This window comes from Mytilus californianus, unplaced genomic scaffold (assembly GCF_021869535.1).
Source record: "Mytilus californianus isolate M0D057914Y unplaced genomic scaffold, xbMytCali1.0.p SCAF_4, whole genome shotgun sequence".
In the NCBI taxonomy this organism is placed as follows: domain Eukaryota; kingdom Metazoa; phylum Mollusca; class Bivalvia; order Mytilida; family Mytilidae; genus Mytilus; species Mytilus californianus.
The window spans coordinates 83,687,306-83,704,338 of NW_026262690.1; the positions used below are offsets into that span (position 1 = coordinate 83,687,306).

A 17,033-nucleotide genomic window follows, 5' to 3' on the forward strand; every position below is an offset into this window, starting at 1 on the left:
ATTTGTTATCTGAAAAATATTCATGGATTTTTAAAAAATTATTTTAATTATCAATTAAAAAAATTTACACATATATTCTATTCATTTTGTGTGCACTGTAACTTTCTAAAAACCATCTGGTGCCTTCAAAAGAAAGTTATTTGACTATCATCAAGATTTTCTAGTATACACACATATCATTTTAGTAAGCTGATATCTTTGTTAAATGTTACAGCTGTTATCCTAATTCTAGCAAGTTAAAGGTTTGGTTTGCTTGCTTGCTTTGTTTGTATTGAAGTTTGCTCAAGCATTGTAATTAAGATTGACATCGGCAAACAATATAAGTCGGCATTATTTATGGGTACACCAATTTCATGTATTTAGTAGTTTAATAAAACAATTAAATCTACTATCAAATTGGAAAATCTAAAAGTTTACTGTGGATTTGTTTATTTTTGTGTATACCAATATTCATATATTGAAGAAAAATTGTATTTTCCTGGAGATTGCATTTTGGGGATTCGTTAAAAATAAAATCTGCCTATGAAAAATGTCTACTTTGTTGAACATAACAAATTGTGATTTACCTACATGTATAACCATGAAAATTGGTTTCTGACAAATAATGAATCCACAGTACTCTATATCCAAAGTGTCATTTTAGAGATAACTGTATTGTATTTGAAGCTTTTCGGACGTCCATGGGTAGTTTTACTGTCCCAAATTTAGTTTACGCTTATTGTCATCCAATCAGAACCATTGATACAAAATAATTGCATTAGAATTACTTTCATATACAGTTAATCATACTTACTGATCAGGTTTATCAAGAGGTACATTAGGGTTTTGATCTAAATGTTTCTTTATTTTTTTAATTTCTTCATCATCCGCCCTCTGAAATGATAAAATTGTATGGAAAAATAAAGAAATATGACAGGTTTCATGAAATCAAATTTTTTTAATGCGGGCAGACTTAATATTTAATAACATATAAAGCAATTGAATTAAATTTCAAACTAGAAAGAGGATAAGTCTCACCCTACTATGAACCAAACATCAACAAAACTGTTTTTTTGCATACAATTATATTCAAATTTTATCAGAAGTGGCTGTTTCTGTAAGAATCATCCACAATATAGGTTTAAACAAGAATGTGTCCATAGTACACAGATGCCCCACTCGCACTATCATTTTCTATGTTCAGTGGACCTTGAAATTGGGGTCAAAACTCTAATTTGGCATTAAAATTAGAAAGATCATATCATAGGGAACATGTGTACTAAGTTTCAAGTTGATTGGACTTCAACTTCATCAAAAACTACCTTGACCAAAAACTTTAACCTGAAGCGGGACAGACGGATGAATGGACGCACAGACCGAAAAAACATAATGCCCCAAGGTGGGGCATAAAAAAAAAATAAGAGAGCTTTTAGTTAGAAAATTGTTGGTCAGGAAAAACATACAAGAAAAAGAAGTATATATTTTAAAACAAGAGTGCACACGCTGAAATGTCTCGCCTTCTTTACTAACCATTGATTTTATGTTGATAGTCCTAAATATAAAGCTTTACTACAAGTAACACATAAACTTAACATGATCCAAGAAAATGAGGTCAGGGTCAGATAAACCAAATGAGAAATACATGTACACCTTACAATCATTCAATAAACCAGACATAGTTGACCTATTGCTTATAGTTTCTAAGAAACAAACTTAACCATGAAAACTTAACATTGACCAATGAACCATGAAAATGAGGTCAAGGTCAGATGATACCTACCAGACAGACATATACACCTTACAATCCTTCCGTACAACAAATATAGTTGATCTATTGTTTATAGTTGAAGAAAAACAGACCAAAACACAACAAGAGTGCACACGCTGAAATGTCTCACCTTCTTTACTAATCATTGATATGATTATGTTGATAGTCCTAAATATAAGCTTTATTACAACTGTCACATAAACTTAACATTAACCAAGTAAACTAAACATTGACCAATGAACCATGAAAATGAGGTCAAGGTCAGATGAACCATGCTAGGCAGGCATGTACAGCTAACAATTCTTCCATACAACAAATATAGTTGACCTATTGTTTATAGTTTAAGAAAAACAGACCAAAACACAAAAACTTAACACTGAGCAATGAACCTTGAAAATGAGGTCAAGGTCAAATAAAACCTACGTGACTGACATATAGATCATAAAATATTTCCATACACCAAATATAGTTGAAATATTGCATATGGTATTAGAAAAAAAGACCAAAACTCAAAAACTTAACTTTGACCACTGAACCATGAAAATGAGGTCGAGGTCAGATGACATCTGCTGGCTAGACATGTACACCTTACAATCATTCCATACACCAAATATAGTAAACCTATTGCATATAGCATAAGAAAAACAGACCAAAACACAACAAGAGTGCACACGCTGAAATGTCTCGCCTTCTTTACTAATCATTGATATTATGTTGATAGTCCTAAATATAAAGCTTTATTACAACTGTCACATAAACTTAACATTAACCAAGTAAACTAAACATTGACCAATGAACCATGAAAATGAGGTCAAGGTCAGATGAACCATGCTAGGCAGGCATGTACAGCTAACAATTCTTCCATACAACAAATATAGTTGACCTATTGCTTATAGTTTAAGAATAAAATGCTCCGCAGGGCGCAGCTTGATACGACCGCAGAGGTCGAACCCTGAACAGTTGGGGGAAGTATGGACACAACATTCAAGCTTGATACAGCTTTGGATTTGGATTGTGATTAAATATTTGACACAGCATAGGTTTCTAACACAGATTGAATGTGGTCTAAGAACTTAAAAATTTTAAATTGGACATTCATCTATTATGGTCCAATATCCAAAATCTAAATACATGGTTAGATTAAGCATATCAAAGAACCCCAAGAATTCAATTTTTGATGAAATCAAACAAAGTTTAATTTTGGACCCTTTTGACCTCAATGTGGACAAAGTTGATAACGGGGCCCAAAAATCAAAAATCTAAATACATGGTTAGATTCAGCATATCAAAGAACCCCATATATTTAATTTTTGTTGAAATCAAACAAAGTTTAATTTTGGACCCCGATTTGGACCAACTTGAAAACTGGGCCCATAATCAAAAATCTAAATACATGTTTAGATTCAGCATATCAAAGAACCCTAAGAATTCAATTTTTGTTAAAATCAAACTAAGTTTAATTTTGGACCCTTTGGACCTTAATGTAGACCAATTTGAAAACGGAACCAAAAATTAAGAATCTAAATACACGGTTAGATTCGGCATATCAAAGAACCCCAATAATTCAATTTTTGATGAAATCAAACAAAGTTTAATTTTGGACCCTTTTGACCTCAATGTGGACAAAGTTGATAACGGGGCCCAAAAATCAAAAATCTAAATACATGGTTAGATTCAGCATATCAAAAAACCCCATATATTCAATTTTTGATGAAATCAAACAAAGTTTAATTTTGGACCCTTTGGACCTCAATGTGGACCAATTTAAAAAACGGGGCCCAAAATCCAAAAACTAAATACATGGTTAGATTCAGCATATTAAAGAACCCCATGAAATCAAGAATAAAACCCCATTGAAATTGGTCAACAAATAAGCAATTTATAGGAAGTATCTTCATTTGCACAATCCTGTGCTATTAAATATTTCTTGCTATTGCGCAATACTGTACAATTGACAATTTCTTGCTATTGCGCAATATTGTGCTATTGGATATTTCTTGCTATTGCGCAATACTGTGCAATTGAAAATTTCTTGCTATTGCGCAATACTGTGCAATTGAAGATTTCTTGCTATTGTGCAATACTGTGCAATTGAAAATTTCTTGCTATTGCACAATACTTATTATATAATAATTTACACATCCTGTTTGGTGTGTATCTCCTACCATATCATTATTATTTGATTTTAAATATAAATCAGAAATAACCAACTTAAAATGGAAAATTTTAAAAGAAACAAAAAAGGAAAAAAAGAAAAAAAAGGAAAAAAAAATAAATCCCCCCCCAAAATTTTTTGAACCCCCATTATGATTCAACACCCCCAAACTCAATCCCAGCCTTCCCTTTGTGGTATGGTACCTTGCAATACAATTTCAGAGAGATCCATACACTTGAACACAAGTTATTGTCTGGAAACTAGAAAAAAATGTGTTTTTTGGCCCCTTTTAGGCCCCAAATTCCTAAACGTTTGGGGCAATTACCCCCAAACTCAAACCCAGCTTTCCCTTTGTGATATGGAACCTTGTAGTACAATTTCAGAAAGATCCATACACTTACACACAAGTTATTGTCATGAAACTAGAAAAATGCTTGTTTTTTCCCCTTTTTTGGCCCCTAATTCCTAAAATTTGGAGGCAATTACCCCCAAAATCAATCCCAGCATTCCTTTAGTGATATGGAACCTTGTGGTACAATGTCAGAGAGATCCATACACTAACACACAAGTTATGTCTGGAAGTTACAAAAATGCTTATTTTTGGCCCCTTTTTGGCCCCTTATTCCTTTACTGTTATTACCATAACCCCCAAAATCAATCCCAACCTTCCTTTTGTGGTATTGAACCTTGTGGTAAAATTTCATAAAGATCCATTCACTTAAACTAAAGTTAGAGTGCGAAAACCAATGTGTCTTCGGACGACGACGACGACGACGACGCCAATGTCATACCAATATACGACCACAAAAATTTTTTTGCGGTCGTATAAAAACAGACCAAAACACAAAAACTTAACACTGAGCAATGAACCTTGAAAATGAGGTCAAGGTCAAATAAAACCTGCGTGACTGACAAATAGATCATAAAATATTTCTATACACCAAATATAGTTGAACTATTGCATATAGTATTAGAAAAAAAGACCAAAACTCAAAAACTTCACTTTGACCACTGAACCATGAAAATGAGGTGAAGGTTAGATGACACCTGCCCGCTAGACATGTACACCTTACAATCATTCCATACACCAAATCTAGTAGACCTATTGCATACAGTATAAGAAAAACAGACCAAAACACAAAAACTTAACTATAACCACTGAACCATGAAAATGAGGTCAAGGTCAGATGACACCTGCCAGTTGGACATGTACATCTTACAGTCCTTCTATACACAGAATATACTAGACCTATTGCTTATAGTATCTGAGATATGGACTTGACCACCAAAACTTAACCTTATTCACTGATCCATGAAATGAGGTCGAGGTCAAGTGAAAACTGTCTGACAGGCATGAGGACCTTGCAAGGTACGCACATACCAAATATAGTTATCCTATTACTTATAATAAGAGAGAATTTAACATTACAAAAAATCTTAACTTTTTTTTCAAGTAGTCACTGAACCATGAAAATGAGGTCAAGGACATTGGACATGTGACTGACGGAAACTTCGTAACATGAAGCATCCATATACAAAGTATGAAGCATCCAGACCTTCCACCTTCTAAAATATAAAGCTTTTAAGAAGTTAGCTAACGCCGCCGCCACCTTAGCCGCCGGATCACTATCCCTGTCGAGCTTTCTGCGACAAAAGTCGCAGGCTTGACAACAACTCAACTGTAACCACTGAACCATGAAAATGAGGTCAAGGTCAGATGACACCTGCCAGTTGGACATGTACACCTTACAGTCCTTCCATACACCGAATATACAAGACCTATTGCTTATAGTATCTGAGATATGGACTTGACCACCAAAACTTAACCTTGTTCACTGATCCATGAAATGAGGTCAAGTGAAAACTGTCTGACAGGCATGAGGACCTTGCAAGGTACGCACATACCAAATATAGTTATCCTATTGCTTATAATAAGAGAGAATTTAACAAAAAATCTTAACTTTTTTTTCAAGTAGTCACTGAACCATGAAAATGAGGTCAAGGACATTGGACATGTGACTGACGGAAACTTTGTAACATGAGGCATCCATATACAAAGTATGAAGCATCCAGATCTTCCACCTTCAAAAATATAAAGCTTTTAAGAAGTTAGCTAACGCTGCCGCCACCGCCAGATCACTATCCCTATGTCGAGCTTTCTGCAACAAAAGTCGCAGGCTCGACAAAAACTTAACACTGAGAAATGAACCGTAAAAATGAGGTCAAGGTCAAATAAAACCTGCGAGACTGACATGTACATCATGAAATATTTCCATACACCAAATATAGTTGACCTATTGCATATAGTATTAGAAAAAAAGACCAAGACTTTAAAACCTAGCTTTGACCACTGAACCATGAAATTGAGGTCAAGGTCAGATGACACCTACCAGTTGGACATGTACACCTTACAATCATCCATATACCTAGTATAGTAGACCTACTGCTTATAGTATCTGATATATGGACTTGACCACGAAAACTTAACCTTGTTCACTGATCCATGAAATGAGGTTGAGGTCAAATGAAAATTGTCTGACGGGCATGAGGACCTTGCAACGTACGCACATACTACATATATCCTATTACTCATAATAAGAAAGAAATTAACATTACAAAAAATGTTGACTTTTTTCAAGTAGTCACTGAACCATGAAAATGAGATCAAGGACAATGGACATATGAGAGACGGAAATTTCGTAACATAAGGCATCTATATACAAAGTATGAAGCATCCAGGTCTTCTAGCTTCTAAAATATAAAGCTTTTAAGAAATTAGCTAACGCCGCCGCCGTAGCCACTGCCGCCGGATCACTTTCCCTATGTCGAGCTTTCTGCGACAAAATAGTTCCTGTGCATAGCTGTAACTTTTAAACTTTGTAAAGTATTTGGATATCAAATGAAGGCTTCAGGAATAGGGATCACTGTAGAAACCATTGTTGAATGTTCAATTTGAACGAAAAAAAACATTCATTGTATGAAATTGAAATAGGAAGGCATATTTTGTTTTTGCATATAAAGTTAAGACAAAAAAGCTATTAATACTTGAAATTACAGAATTTAACATAGAAAGAATTGTGTCATCAATTGGTGGTTTTATTCTTTGATATCCCTAACAATTTATACTGCTTAATCAAAACTGAGATGACTGAGTTCAACAACCAGTAATTTTGTGAGAGAAAAAAATGTTTAAAAATCTTAATCCTTAAAATATGTACATCTCAGATGTGTGCAATCACCTGCAAAATAAAAGGTTTCTAGCTTTAAAGGCTGCAAAACAAGCAAAATGCGGTAAAATCAGTATGCTAATTTTCACAAAAATTTACCATGTTCAGTATTAATATACTTTTAATTTATTTTCAAATTCATTAGAATCAAAATTTTAATAATATGCATACCTTTGGTATATGTACAATTCACCAAAATAAAAAAGTATTTAGCTTAAAAACTGTCAGAAACATTAGGTGGACAAAGCAGGTGCCAAACATGCAAAAATTTCAAAAAAGTTCAAGAACCAGTCATTTTGTGAATTTGACTAGAATCAAAATCCTTAAAAAATGCATACCTTTGGTATATGAACAAATATTCTGTAAAACAAAAAAGTTCAGCTTGAAAACTGTAGATAGTTAAGCAGACAAACATTGTACATACATATGGACAGATTAGACAGACAGGCAGATGGACAGGGGTGAAACAATATGCACACACTTTTTGTCATTAGGCATAAAAATTACATTAAAAGCATTTCTCTACTTTTTGATTATCGTGATATCTTATTATACTCTGTATAATTTACCGTTAATTTTATTTCAGATAGTTTAAGTTAAATTTCAGAATTTTTTTTTCCAAATTTTATGACTTCAGGTATTACCAGTATTTAAAATTACATCTGGTTAAAAGTTTCATGTTTAGATGTCTGAGGTCTGTCACCAATAAGGTAAATTAAAACTAGAGGCTCTCAAGAGCCTGTGTCGCTCACCTGTATTTACTGATGCTTTGGAAATCATGTAAAATAAGGTTAAAATCATAATTAATAGTATTAGATATTAGATATTATAATGATATCTAAGATAATAACAAAAAACTGCAAAATTTTTGTAAAATTACTAACTCAGGGGCAGTAACCCAACAACGGGTTGTCGGATTCGTCTGAAAATTTCAGGGCAGATAAATCTAAATCTAATGAACATTATTGCCACCTGTCAGATTTGCTCTAAATGCTTTAGTTTCAGAGATATAAACCAAAAACTGCATTTTACCCCTATGTTCTATTTTTAACCAAGTCGGCCATGATGGTTGGAAGGAGGGGTCATCGGATGAATTTTTTAAACTAAATACCCTAATAATGATTATGGCTAAGTATGGTTAAATTTGTCTCAGTAGTTTCAGAGAAGAAGATTTTTGTAAAAGATTACAAAAATTTACGAAAAATTGTTAAAAATTGACTATTCAGGGCAATAACTCCTAAAGGGGTCGACTGACATTTTTGGTCATGACAACTTATTTGTAGATCTTACTTTGCTGAACATTATTGCTGTTTACAGTTTATCTCTATCTATAATAATATTCAAGATAATAACCAAAAACTGCAAAATTTCCTTAAAATTACCAATTCAGGGGCAGCAACCCACATCAGGTTGTCAGATTTGTCTGAAAATTTCAGGGCAGATAGATCTTGACCTAATAATCAGTTTTACCCTATGTCAGATTTACTCTATATGCTTTGGTTTCAGAGATATAAGCCAAAATCTACATTTTACCCCTATGTTCTATTTTTAGCCATGGCAGCCATCTTGGTTGGTTGGCCGGGTCATCGGACACATTTTTTAAACTAGATACCCTAATGATGATTGTGGCCAAGTTTGGGTAAATTTGGCCCAGTGGTTTCAGAGGAGAAGATTTTTGTAAAAAGCTAACGACGACGGACGCCAAGTGATGAGAAAAGCTCACTTGGCCCTTCGGGCCAGGTGAGCTAAAAAAATATATGGAATTCCATATAAATGATCATTCATATTCCAAGATGAGGGCAAAAATCAGTTTCACTAAGTTCCTGGAATACAAATAGCGATCTTTGTCAATGAAACAATTTTGTGAAAGGTTTAAAACAGTAATAAATAGATGTCAAATGTGTTTATACAGGTAACAGAAAAGTATGACCTCAAGATGGCTTCTTTATTGTAGTCATGTAAGGTAGTTTCTGGTGCAATAGTTCAAAAAAAAGAAGAAAAAAAGCCACTGCCTCATGCTTTTTTTTTACATTGGACAGAGAATCTTACAATTGTTTTGTATGGCCCATGTGAACATATGTTTTATATTATGCCTTGTATGACTAATTAGCAGTGTAGATATAATTCAATATACATTTTTTCACAATTTCATAATTGAAAAATGTTCTTACATTGTCATAAATAGCTTTCAACTTCTCCATTTCTAGTTGTGAGGTATCTAAATGCATTATTGCTGAAAAAAATAAATTTCAAATATTATTCAAATACTATGTAAAGTTTTTCTAAAACATTGTAATCAATAAAAAGACAAACTGACTGTAATAAAATTGAGAAAGTAAGTAATACTTCTTTAAAGGAACTTAAACCATTTCTATTTTTAATATCTTTTGTGAAAAAAAACCCAGTTTCAATATGTAACTGCATCAATCTCTATGTAAAAAATAGTACAGCATAAGCCCTATATCTGTTAACCTATTTTCTTGCCAGTAATTAATTTTGATTAAAACTGTACCAGCAAATTTTTACAGAATTTTTTGCTTAAAATCATTCTGATGAAATGGTTGGATTTATAAATCGGAGTTTTGCCATAATAATTTAAAATTCTTTTTTTAGTGGCTTCTGAAATTGACACATTGCAAGAATCTAGCTTCAACAACTCAGATATAATTTGGTTTTATCAGGATTTTGCGCTGGTCAATTTTCATCTTTTCCCATTGATTGTCTGTGTTTTAGAACATTTTTTACCCTCTACTTGTTTTGAAATTATTCATGTTTCTTTGGGTCAATCTAAGTGAAAACTCATACATACCATTTTCAATAACAAAAAACTCAAGTCGCAAACTTGATAACAAAATTCCAATAGCTTGGGAGCGTTTTGGTTCTATCACTTTAGCAAACTGAAAAAAATAATTTGGAACATGTAAATATTTTACAGCCACTCATTCATAAAAGAGGTTATTTCTATTTAAAAGAATAAAATCTATTTATACGTTTGATATCTGTTAAAATCAAATGAGTTAATACGGCAAACCTTAATAGCATATTTTATTTTAGGTTTACAGGAGTTCTGTCAATGCAAAACATTTTGAATATTGGCAAACATCAGTAATTTTTTAGCATGAGTGAGAAACTATCATTAAGAACCTTTATATAAAGCAATACCTATTCAATATTTTGTTCTCTGGCCTATTAGAGACACAAAAGCGCAGCTAGTCAGCAAGTTATATTTTCTTTAAATAACAATTTTAATAAATCAAAATAAAATAAAAAAAAAAAAAACATGGCGAGCTTACATTCTAAAGTGATGTATGGAATGAAGGATACAGACACCCTGCATTCTAAATTTCAAGTTAGTTTTTGAAGAAAGAATAATAATGAGATGTTCTATTCTTATAAGTCTTCTTAGGTGTAAAACAAACCTGTTTTGGTGGTGATTTACTTTTGGTGAGTCTAGACTTTCTGGTATTATCTATTGGCACTTTAGAGAACAGTTCATCCACTTCATCAAAATTAATTCTAGCTTCATCAATTTCCTCCCAGACTAGTCTGGCATTGGCATACCTGTAACATAGTTGATATTTCATTAATTTACATTCCAACACAAGAGAAACACAAAGAAAAACTCAAAGAATAGGATTTTCTCAGGCATCAATCTCAGTCTTGGCGAAGGAGAACATAAGATTTGTGGCCAAGGAAACTATTTTTAAAAATTTCTCAATTTTGCAGACAAAACCGCTGAATCTGTGTACATCAATAAATGAGGCTATTTTTGTTTAAAACAATTCTGTTTAACAGGAAATAAGTAAAATGGCAAAATTACACAAAATATTGCCTGTTTGACTTAATACTATTTTTACCAGCTGGGAAAAATAATTTTTAGCAGCACTTATGATTTAGTTTAATTATGCCAAAAAGCTCATGAACTTAGCCTCATTTATTTTGCTGAAGTCATGCAAATCTTCTAAATGACATCACTTTAATAACCACATTATATAGTTGTGTATGAACCTAAGCTAACATTTACATTATTTAAACAACTTATTGAATTGTTTTCAATGATGGTACCATGCAATTCATTTTTACTTTATTTAAATTAACAGCATCAGAAAAGCTTGATTATGCACCAAAGATAAGGTACCATATAATTTGCTTTAATCAAGATGACACATAAATCCTGTTGCCCACACATCAGACCAATGAGAGTATAAACATTTCAAATTTTAAGATGACTTAAAACATTATAAAGGGTTGATACTGTGCTGACATCTTTGATTTTGTGTTGACAGTTAGTTTTTATATTTATGCATACAATATAAGTTTTACTTACTCTTTATGTTTGGGTGACTTTATTTCATTAACAACAATTCTGTTCCAGAACAGCGGTTTCATGGGAGACTTGGTACTAATCAATGGCTTCAAAGAACCTGCAAAACATTGTTATATTTATCAAAATGAAAATTAATTTTTTGTGAAGAGTCACAGAATTTTTGAAAGGAGAATGATTTCACACTTTAGGAAAAATAGCTGTTCAATTTTCTTAGTCTTTAGATAACCATATAATGAAAATAGATAACTTACAACAAGAATGTTTGTAAACGAATAAACATATAAACAATAACAATATTGCAGAATAAAAATACTTTATAACTATAAGTTCTTTAATAAACTTTAACACATATATCACTACAGATATATAATGTTCATTAAACCTATTCAACTGGATATGCTTTTTGTTGAACAAAAATTTTTGGGAACTTTTGCTTTTAGATTGAATGAAATATTAACACTTGCAATTTTTTAAGTACTTCAACCGGGTGTCTATAGAAAGTTATAATTTAACCTAATGTTTTTTCCCCAAAACTACATCATTTAATGTGGAAAATTCATGTTTGTAATAAAATAATACTGTTTTCAAACTTATAGGTTTACTTTCGAAACTAGTAAAACATTCATATTTGTTATATTTCAAAGTGTTAGCTTTCACAATAAAATGTTAATGTACACTTCTAAAAATATTCCCTTGATAGGGAAGTGAGTTAAATGTGTGAAATTCAGTGACATACATTTTATATACAAGTAAAATTTTCCATTGTAGAAGATACATATCTCTGAAAACTTTGTAATACAAATGTACTGAGATATGTAAATAACTTATTGACATGAATAAACATTAAAAAACATTTTTTTCTGTAAAACTAGCAACTGAGAAAAAGTGCACAAGTGACTACATTCTATTAACATATAGTGTAGCAAATTCATTTACTACAAGCAGTTGGAAATATCCATTTGCAGTTGGCAACTGTAGGGAGTAATAAGGGTTTCCTTAAGATGCCAATTATTCCTTCTTCCATCTCTCTATCTGTTACTGGGTTACATACTAGAAACATCAAACATAAATGTCCTGTATATTAAGATATCCTTACAATAATTAAAAGTAGGGTACTCTTTAACTAATATATTGATTTTTATATCTTTAAGCCAACAAAAACAGAGGCAAATACACAAAATTTGTAAGGGTTCCGTGCAACCCAGTGTCTTGCCTACTTTTGCTGTTGTCTATGTTTTCAGTGTGATAGAAATTTTGGAAGAAATCCAGGATAGTTTAAGAAAGTTATTAAAATTTAAAAAACTTTAACCACAGATGAATATTTGTGGACGCCGACGACGACAGAATGTAGGATCGCTATGTCTCGCAGGCTCAACAAATATGGGGAAAAAATTTAAAAAAATGTTCTTCTAGACACTATCTTTTGATTGTAAGAAGCTTCTGTCCAAGTTTGGTAAAAATCCAGGATGGTTTATTAATCTAATAAATGTTTTAAAAACTTTAACTGCAGACTGTATGTAATGTTAACTGGAAGAAAAACTAAGTCCATTTATAAGTAATATACGGAAAAACAGGAAATAAATTTTTACAAAATTTCCTTCTAGATACTAGCTTTTGATCATAAACAAGCTTCTGTCCAAGTTTAGTACAAATCCAGGATAGTTTAAGAAATTTTTAAAACTTTAACCACAGAGTGAATGTAATGTTAACTGGCAGAAAAACTAAATCCATTTATAAGTAAAATACGGATAAACAGAATTTTTTTTTTACAAAATTTACTTCTGGATACTATCTTATGATCATAAACAAGCTTCTGTCCAAGTTTGGTAGAACCCATAGTTTAAGAAAGTTATTAAAATTTCAAAAACTTTAACTACAGAGTGAATATTTGTGGACACAGCCACCGACGGAATGTAGGATCGCTATGTCTCACTTTTGCGACAAAAGTCGCAGGCTCGACAATAAATTGAAAAGGGGTAAGATGGAACTCAAAACAATGGGAATACAAGGAGTTATGAATAGGGTGGAAACATATGGCCTCAGCACTGGGCTCCAATCCAATAAACCTAGTCTTAACTGATTATGCTGGAGAGGTCTTTTTCATGGCATACTCCCGACATACATAATGTCTGGAAATGCTGCACTAGAAAACATGTCAATCAAAAACAATCAAAATTTTTCTCTGGCATATATGAGCTGCGTCGGATAGAAATCAACCTTATGCAAGTGTACGTATACATGTACATGTATAAGACTTTGATTGATTTTTGGAACATTCAAATACAAAATAAAAGATGAATTTTGGTCTGTTTCGTAGATTTTCTTATAACAGCTCAATTTCATAACAGTTACAGACTTTCCAAAGAGATTTTTTCAACCCTAAATAGGTTAACAGATAAATTGATATTCATTTGCATAAGGTCGATTTCTATCCTACGCAGCTGACATAATAACCCATTTTTTTTAACTTACAATTTCCACAAAAGAAGGTCTTGGGACTGCTTGATATTCTTTCATGACATTTAAATTGGTAAAAACTATTGCCCCCAGTTCAATCATGAAAATTTTTTAAACACCTCTTCATAAATATACAAAATATTTTTAGGTAAATCAATAACCTTTGAGTATAACTAAAGATGTGTATAAAATACACATAATTTACATCAATTACAAGAGTACTAAAATGATCTCATTTACCTCTTCTCTGAAGCATTCCCGGTGCTGGCGGAGCTCCAGGGGGTCCAGGTGGTGGTGGAGGTGCTCCTGGTATTGGTGGAGGCGGAGGAGGAGGTATATCTGGTGGCGGAGGTGGTGGTGGCACTGGTATCGTTGGTACTCCTATATGTTCAGGAGAAAATTTTAATTTCTCAACAGGCATGTCCCCCTCCTCGCCATTTTCTTCAGGTATTGAAGGCACTAATCCATGAATACATTCTGGTGTAACAGCAGCCAAAGTGTGCTGCAAATGTGGTGTTCCTGTCACTGCTACACATAACTGTCCTTGGCTGTTATAGTAACCATTGGTCACATGACTAGCCTCTTTTTCAGCAGCATTTGCTTCAGATAAAGCAGTTTGTGAATGTTCCTCTATGCCAGCTAGTTTTTTATACCTTGCTACTTCCTGTTCAAGAAGGGCTATTTTCTCTACACAGTTTTGTAGTCTATTTTGATACTCCTCCCTACAGTGGTCTAATACGACTTGGTGACCTACCTGTAAAGTTTACAAAATATAATTTATCAGCAATATAAAATCATCAAGTAAATAGTCCATGTTAACTAATTGGTCCTTTGAATAAAGTTATTCTTAAAGGTTATCAATTTAGCACAGTAGTAAAATATCTAAACATTGTTTTTGTCAGTACTAACATTGATTTTGTTTTTGAAAAATTAATATGTAACTAAATATACAAACATGTATTGCTATATATGTACAGATTGTCTATCCTACATCCTGTCGATACTGTTTACATATATTTTGGCATTGCACAAGGTCATATGTTTCTCAGACTGTTTATGACGTCTTTACACTAAATCCCTTGGGTGTGTACAGATTGATACTTTAATCTTGGAGAACATGATTTATGAACATGAGTAATTGGCTTTGAAGTAGCTTTCAGTTACTGCCAGCTCGTATTTTGGTGCTTTGTGTCTATTGTTTTTGTGTCTCATACTGATCTTTTGAGTTAAGCCAATTTCAACTGATTTTTACAGTTTGTTCTTATGTTGTGCTGTTACACCACTGTTCCATTTTTATGTGCCTGTCCCAATACAGGAGCCTAGAGTCTGTCATATTTGTTTTTCTTAAACATTTTTTTTTAAATAAGGCTGTTAGTTTTCTCCTTTAAATTGTTTCACAATTTTCATCTCAGGCCTTTTATAGCCAATTATATGGTATGGGTTTTCTTACTGTTGAAGGTCATACATTGGTCTATAATTATTTATATCCACTTGATATGAACTCTGGTGGATAGTAGTCTTATTAGCAATCATATCACATCTTCTTATTCTTATTATAAAATTGTGAAAAATAATCAAAAACTAGGCATTTTTTTCATGCAGGGGCCATAATATTATGGCCTCTATCCCTAGTCTTGGCTCTCCATACTTCTTGGTGGCTAGCTGTATAATATAGACTTTGAAATTCATGCATGTCCCTTTCAAATTAAGGCTATCTATTGTTATGATCATCAGGCTGAAGGTTTAGTTTGGGCAAAAGTTTGAACTTTGAAATGGAAGAAAATGACAATTCTAGAGGGATAAGCTTTATTTCTTTGTCTGGCCTACAGAGTGTAGAGGTCTTCCACAACAGTGTTAACTTGCAGGAATATTACTACTTTCTGTGTTTATTACTCAAATAAGCTTCTGGTTACAGGTTCAAATGAAGCCAAAAATTAGAAAAGATAAGGAAAATCAGGATTTTCGGTTGAAATAGCCTTCATTACACTTGCCAAAACCAGATTTCTCAAATCAAAGCACTTTTGCAGTTTATGTTTTCGATGGAGTCTTTTCACTATGCAACCTACAGAAAGTTGCACCTATAAGTATCACTCGGCCATATAGGTCAAGAAAAAGACACAAAAAATCATACCTCACTGGAAGTTCAAGTAACTGTTTTAACTAATCTTTGATTCATGTCATACATTTGTAGTTTATTTTGGTGTTTAATAAAAATCTGTTTTATCTAAAATTTTATTTTCAAGAACAGTTTATTCTATGTTTATTGCTACCTTTTTGAATGTGACAAATTTTTCTGATAAGGTTTACAATACATTGAGGGGTAAAAATTTATCAAAAACATGTATATGACATTAGGGAGTTTGTTTCTATGTATGTTGCATTGGCGTTTGGTTTTTTCTGCACTTCAGTGTTTCAGTTGTTCTTATAGTTGATGTGTTTCCCTGGGTTTTAGTTTGTAACCTGGATTTGTTTTCTCTCAATAGATTTATGACTTTTGAACAGCGGTATACTACTGTTGCCTTTATTCATACAGTTTTGAAAACCAAACAAATTAGCATGATATAGAAGAAAAAAAATATAACAAAGGAACATCACGAGTAAATACTAACCTCAACTTTATCCAGCTCTGTCTTATATTCATTTCTCACATGTACCAACATGGCTTGCTGGTCTATAAAATAAAAAACAAAACAAGGTAATGAGCTATTACTCGTTGACATCCCTAGTTATTTGACAAAATTTATAAGTAGTTTTAGTGACTGAAACGAATATAAAATAAATGTTTGAACAAAAATATAAAATTAAATGTGTATGTACAAAGTTGTTAATGGAAACAAAACTGTAACACGATTGCGCAATCATATATATTTTTGCAGTTATAAGGCTTTGCATTAATAAATGCATAATTGTCATACTTTGCTTTCATTACGATTAGTTCGATAAGTATTTTCGTGGATTTCATGGGTAGAGGTTAACCACAAATTTAAATGTTCAATAAATGGGAAATATGTCCATGGGACACATATGCCCCTGCTTGCATATAATGTTATAAAGGGACATAACTTAAGAACAGTAAAAGTGACGCAACCAAAATTTGAACTTGATCTGTGTTTTGTGGTT

At 32.4% G+C, this 17,033-nt stretch overlaps 1 protein-coding gene across 1 annotated transcript in view; it reads right to left on the reverse strand.

Annotated features, from left to right (window-relative positions):
- LOC127738725 (uncharacterized) overlaps window positions 1–17,033 on the reverse strand; it is a 53,813-nt gene that overhangs the window by 11,557 nt on the left and 25,223 nt on the right. Inside the window, exons 5-11 of the mRNA XM_052250062.1 lie at window positions 16,523–16,584; window positions 14,154–14,667; window positions 11,457–11,553; window positions 10,549–10,690; window positions 9,939–10,026; window positions 9,301–9,362; window positions 794–873 (exon numbers count right to left, since the gene is read on the reverse strand). Of these exons, the coding sequence (XP_052106022.1) occupies window positions 794–873; window positions 9,301–9,362; window positions 9,939–10,026; window positions 10,549–10,690; window positions 11,457–11,553; window positions 14,154–14,667; window positions 16,523–16,584 (1,045 nt within the window). The remainder of the gene's footprint in view (window positions 1–793; window positions 874–9,300; window positions 9,363–9,938; window positions 10,027–10,548; window positions 10,691–11,456; window positions 11,554–14,153; window positions 14,668–16,522; window positions 16,585–17,033) is intronic.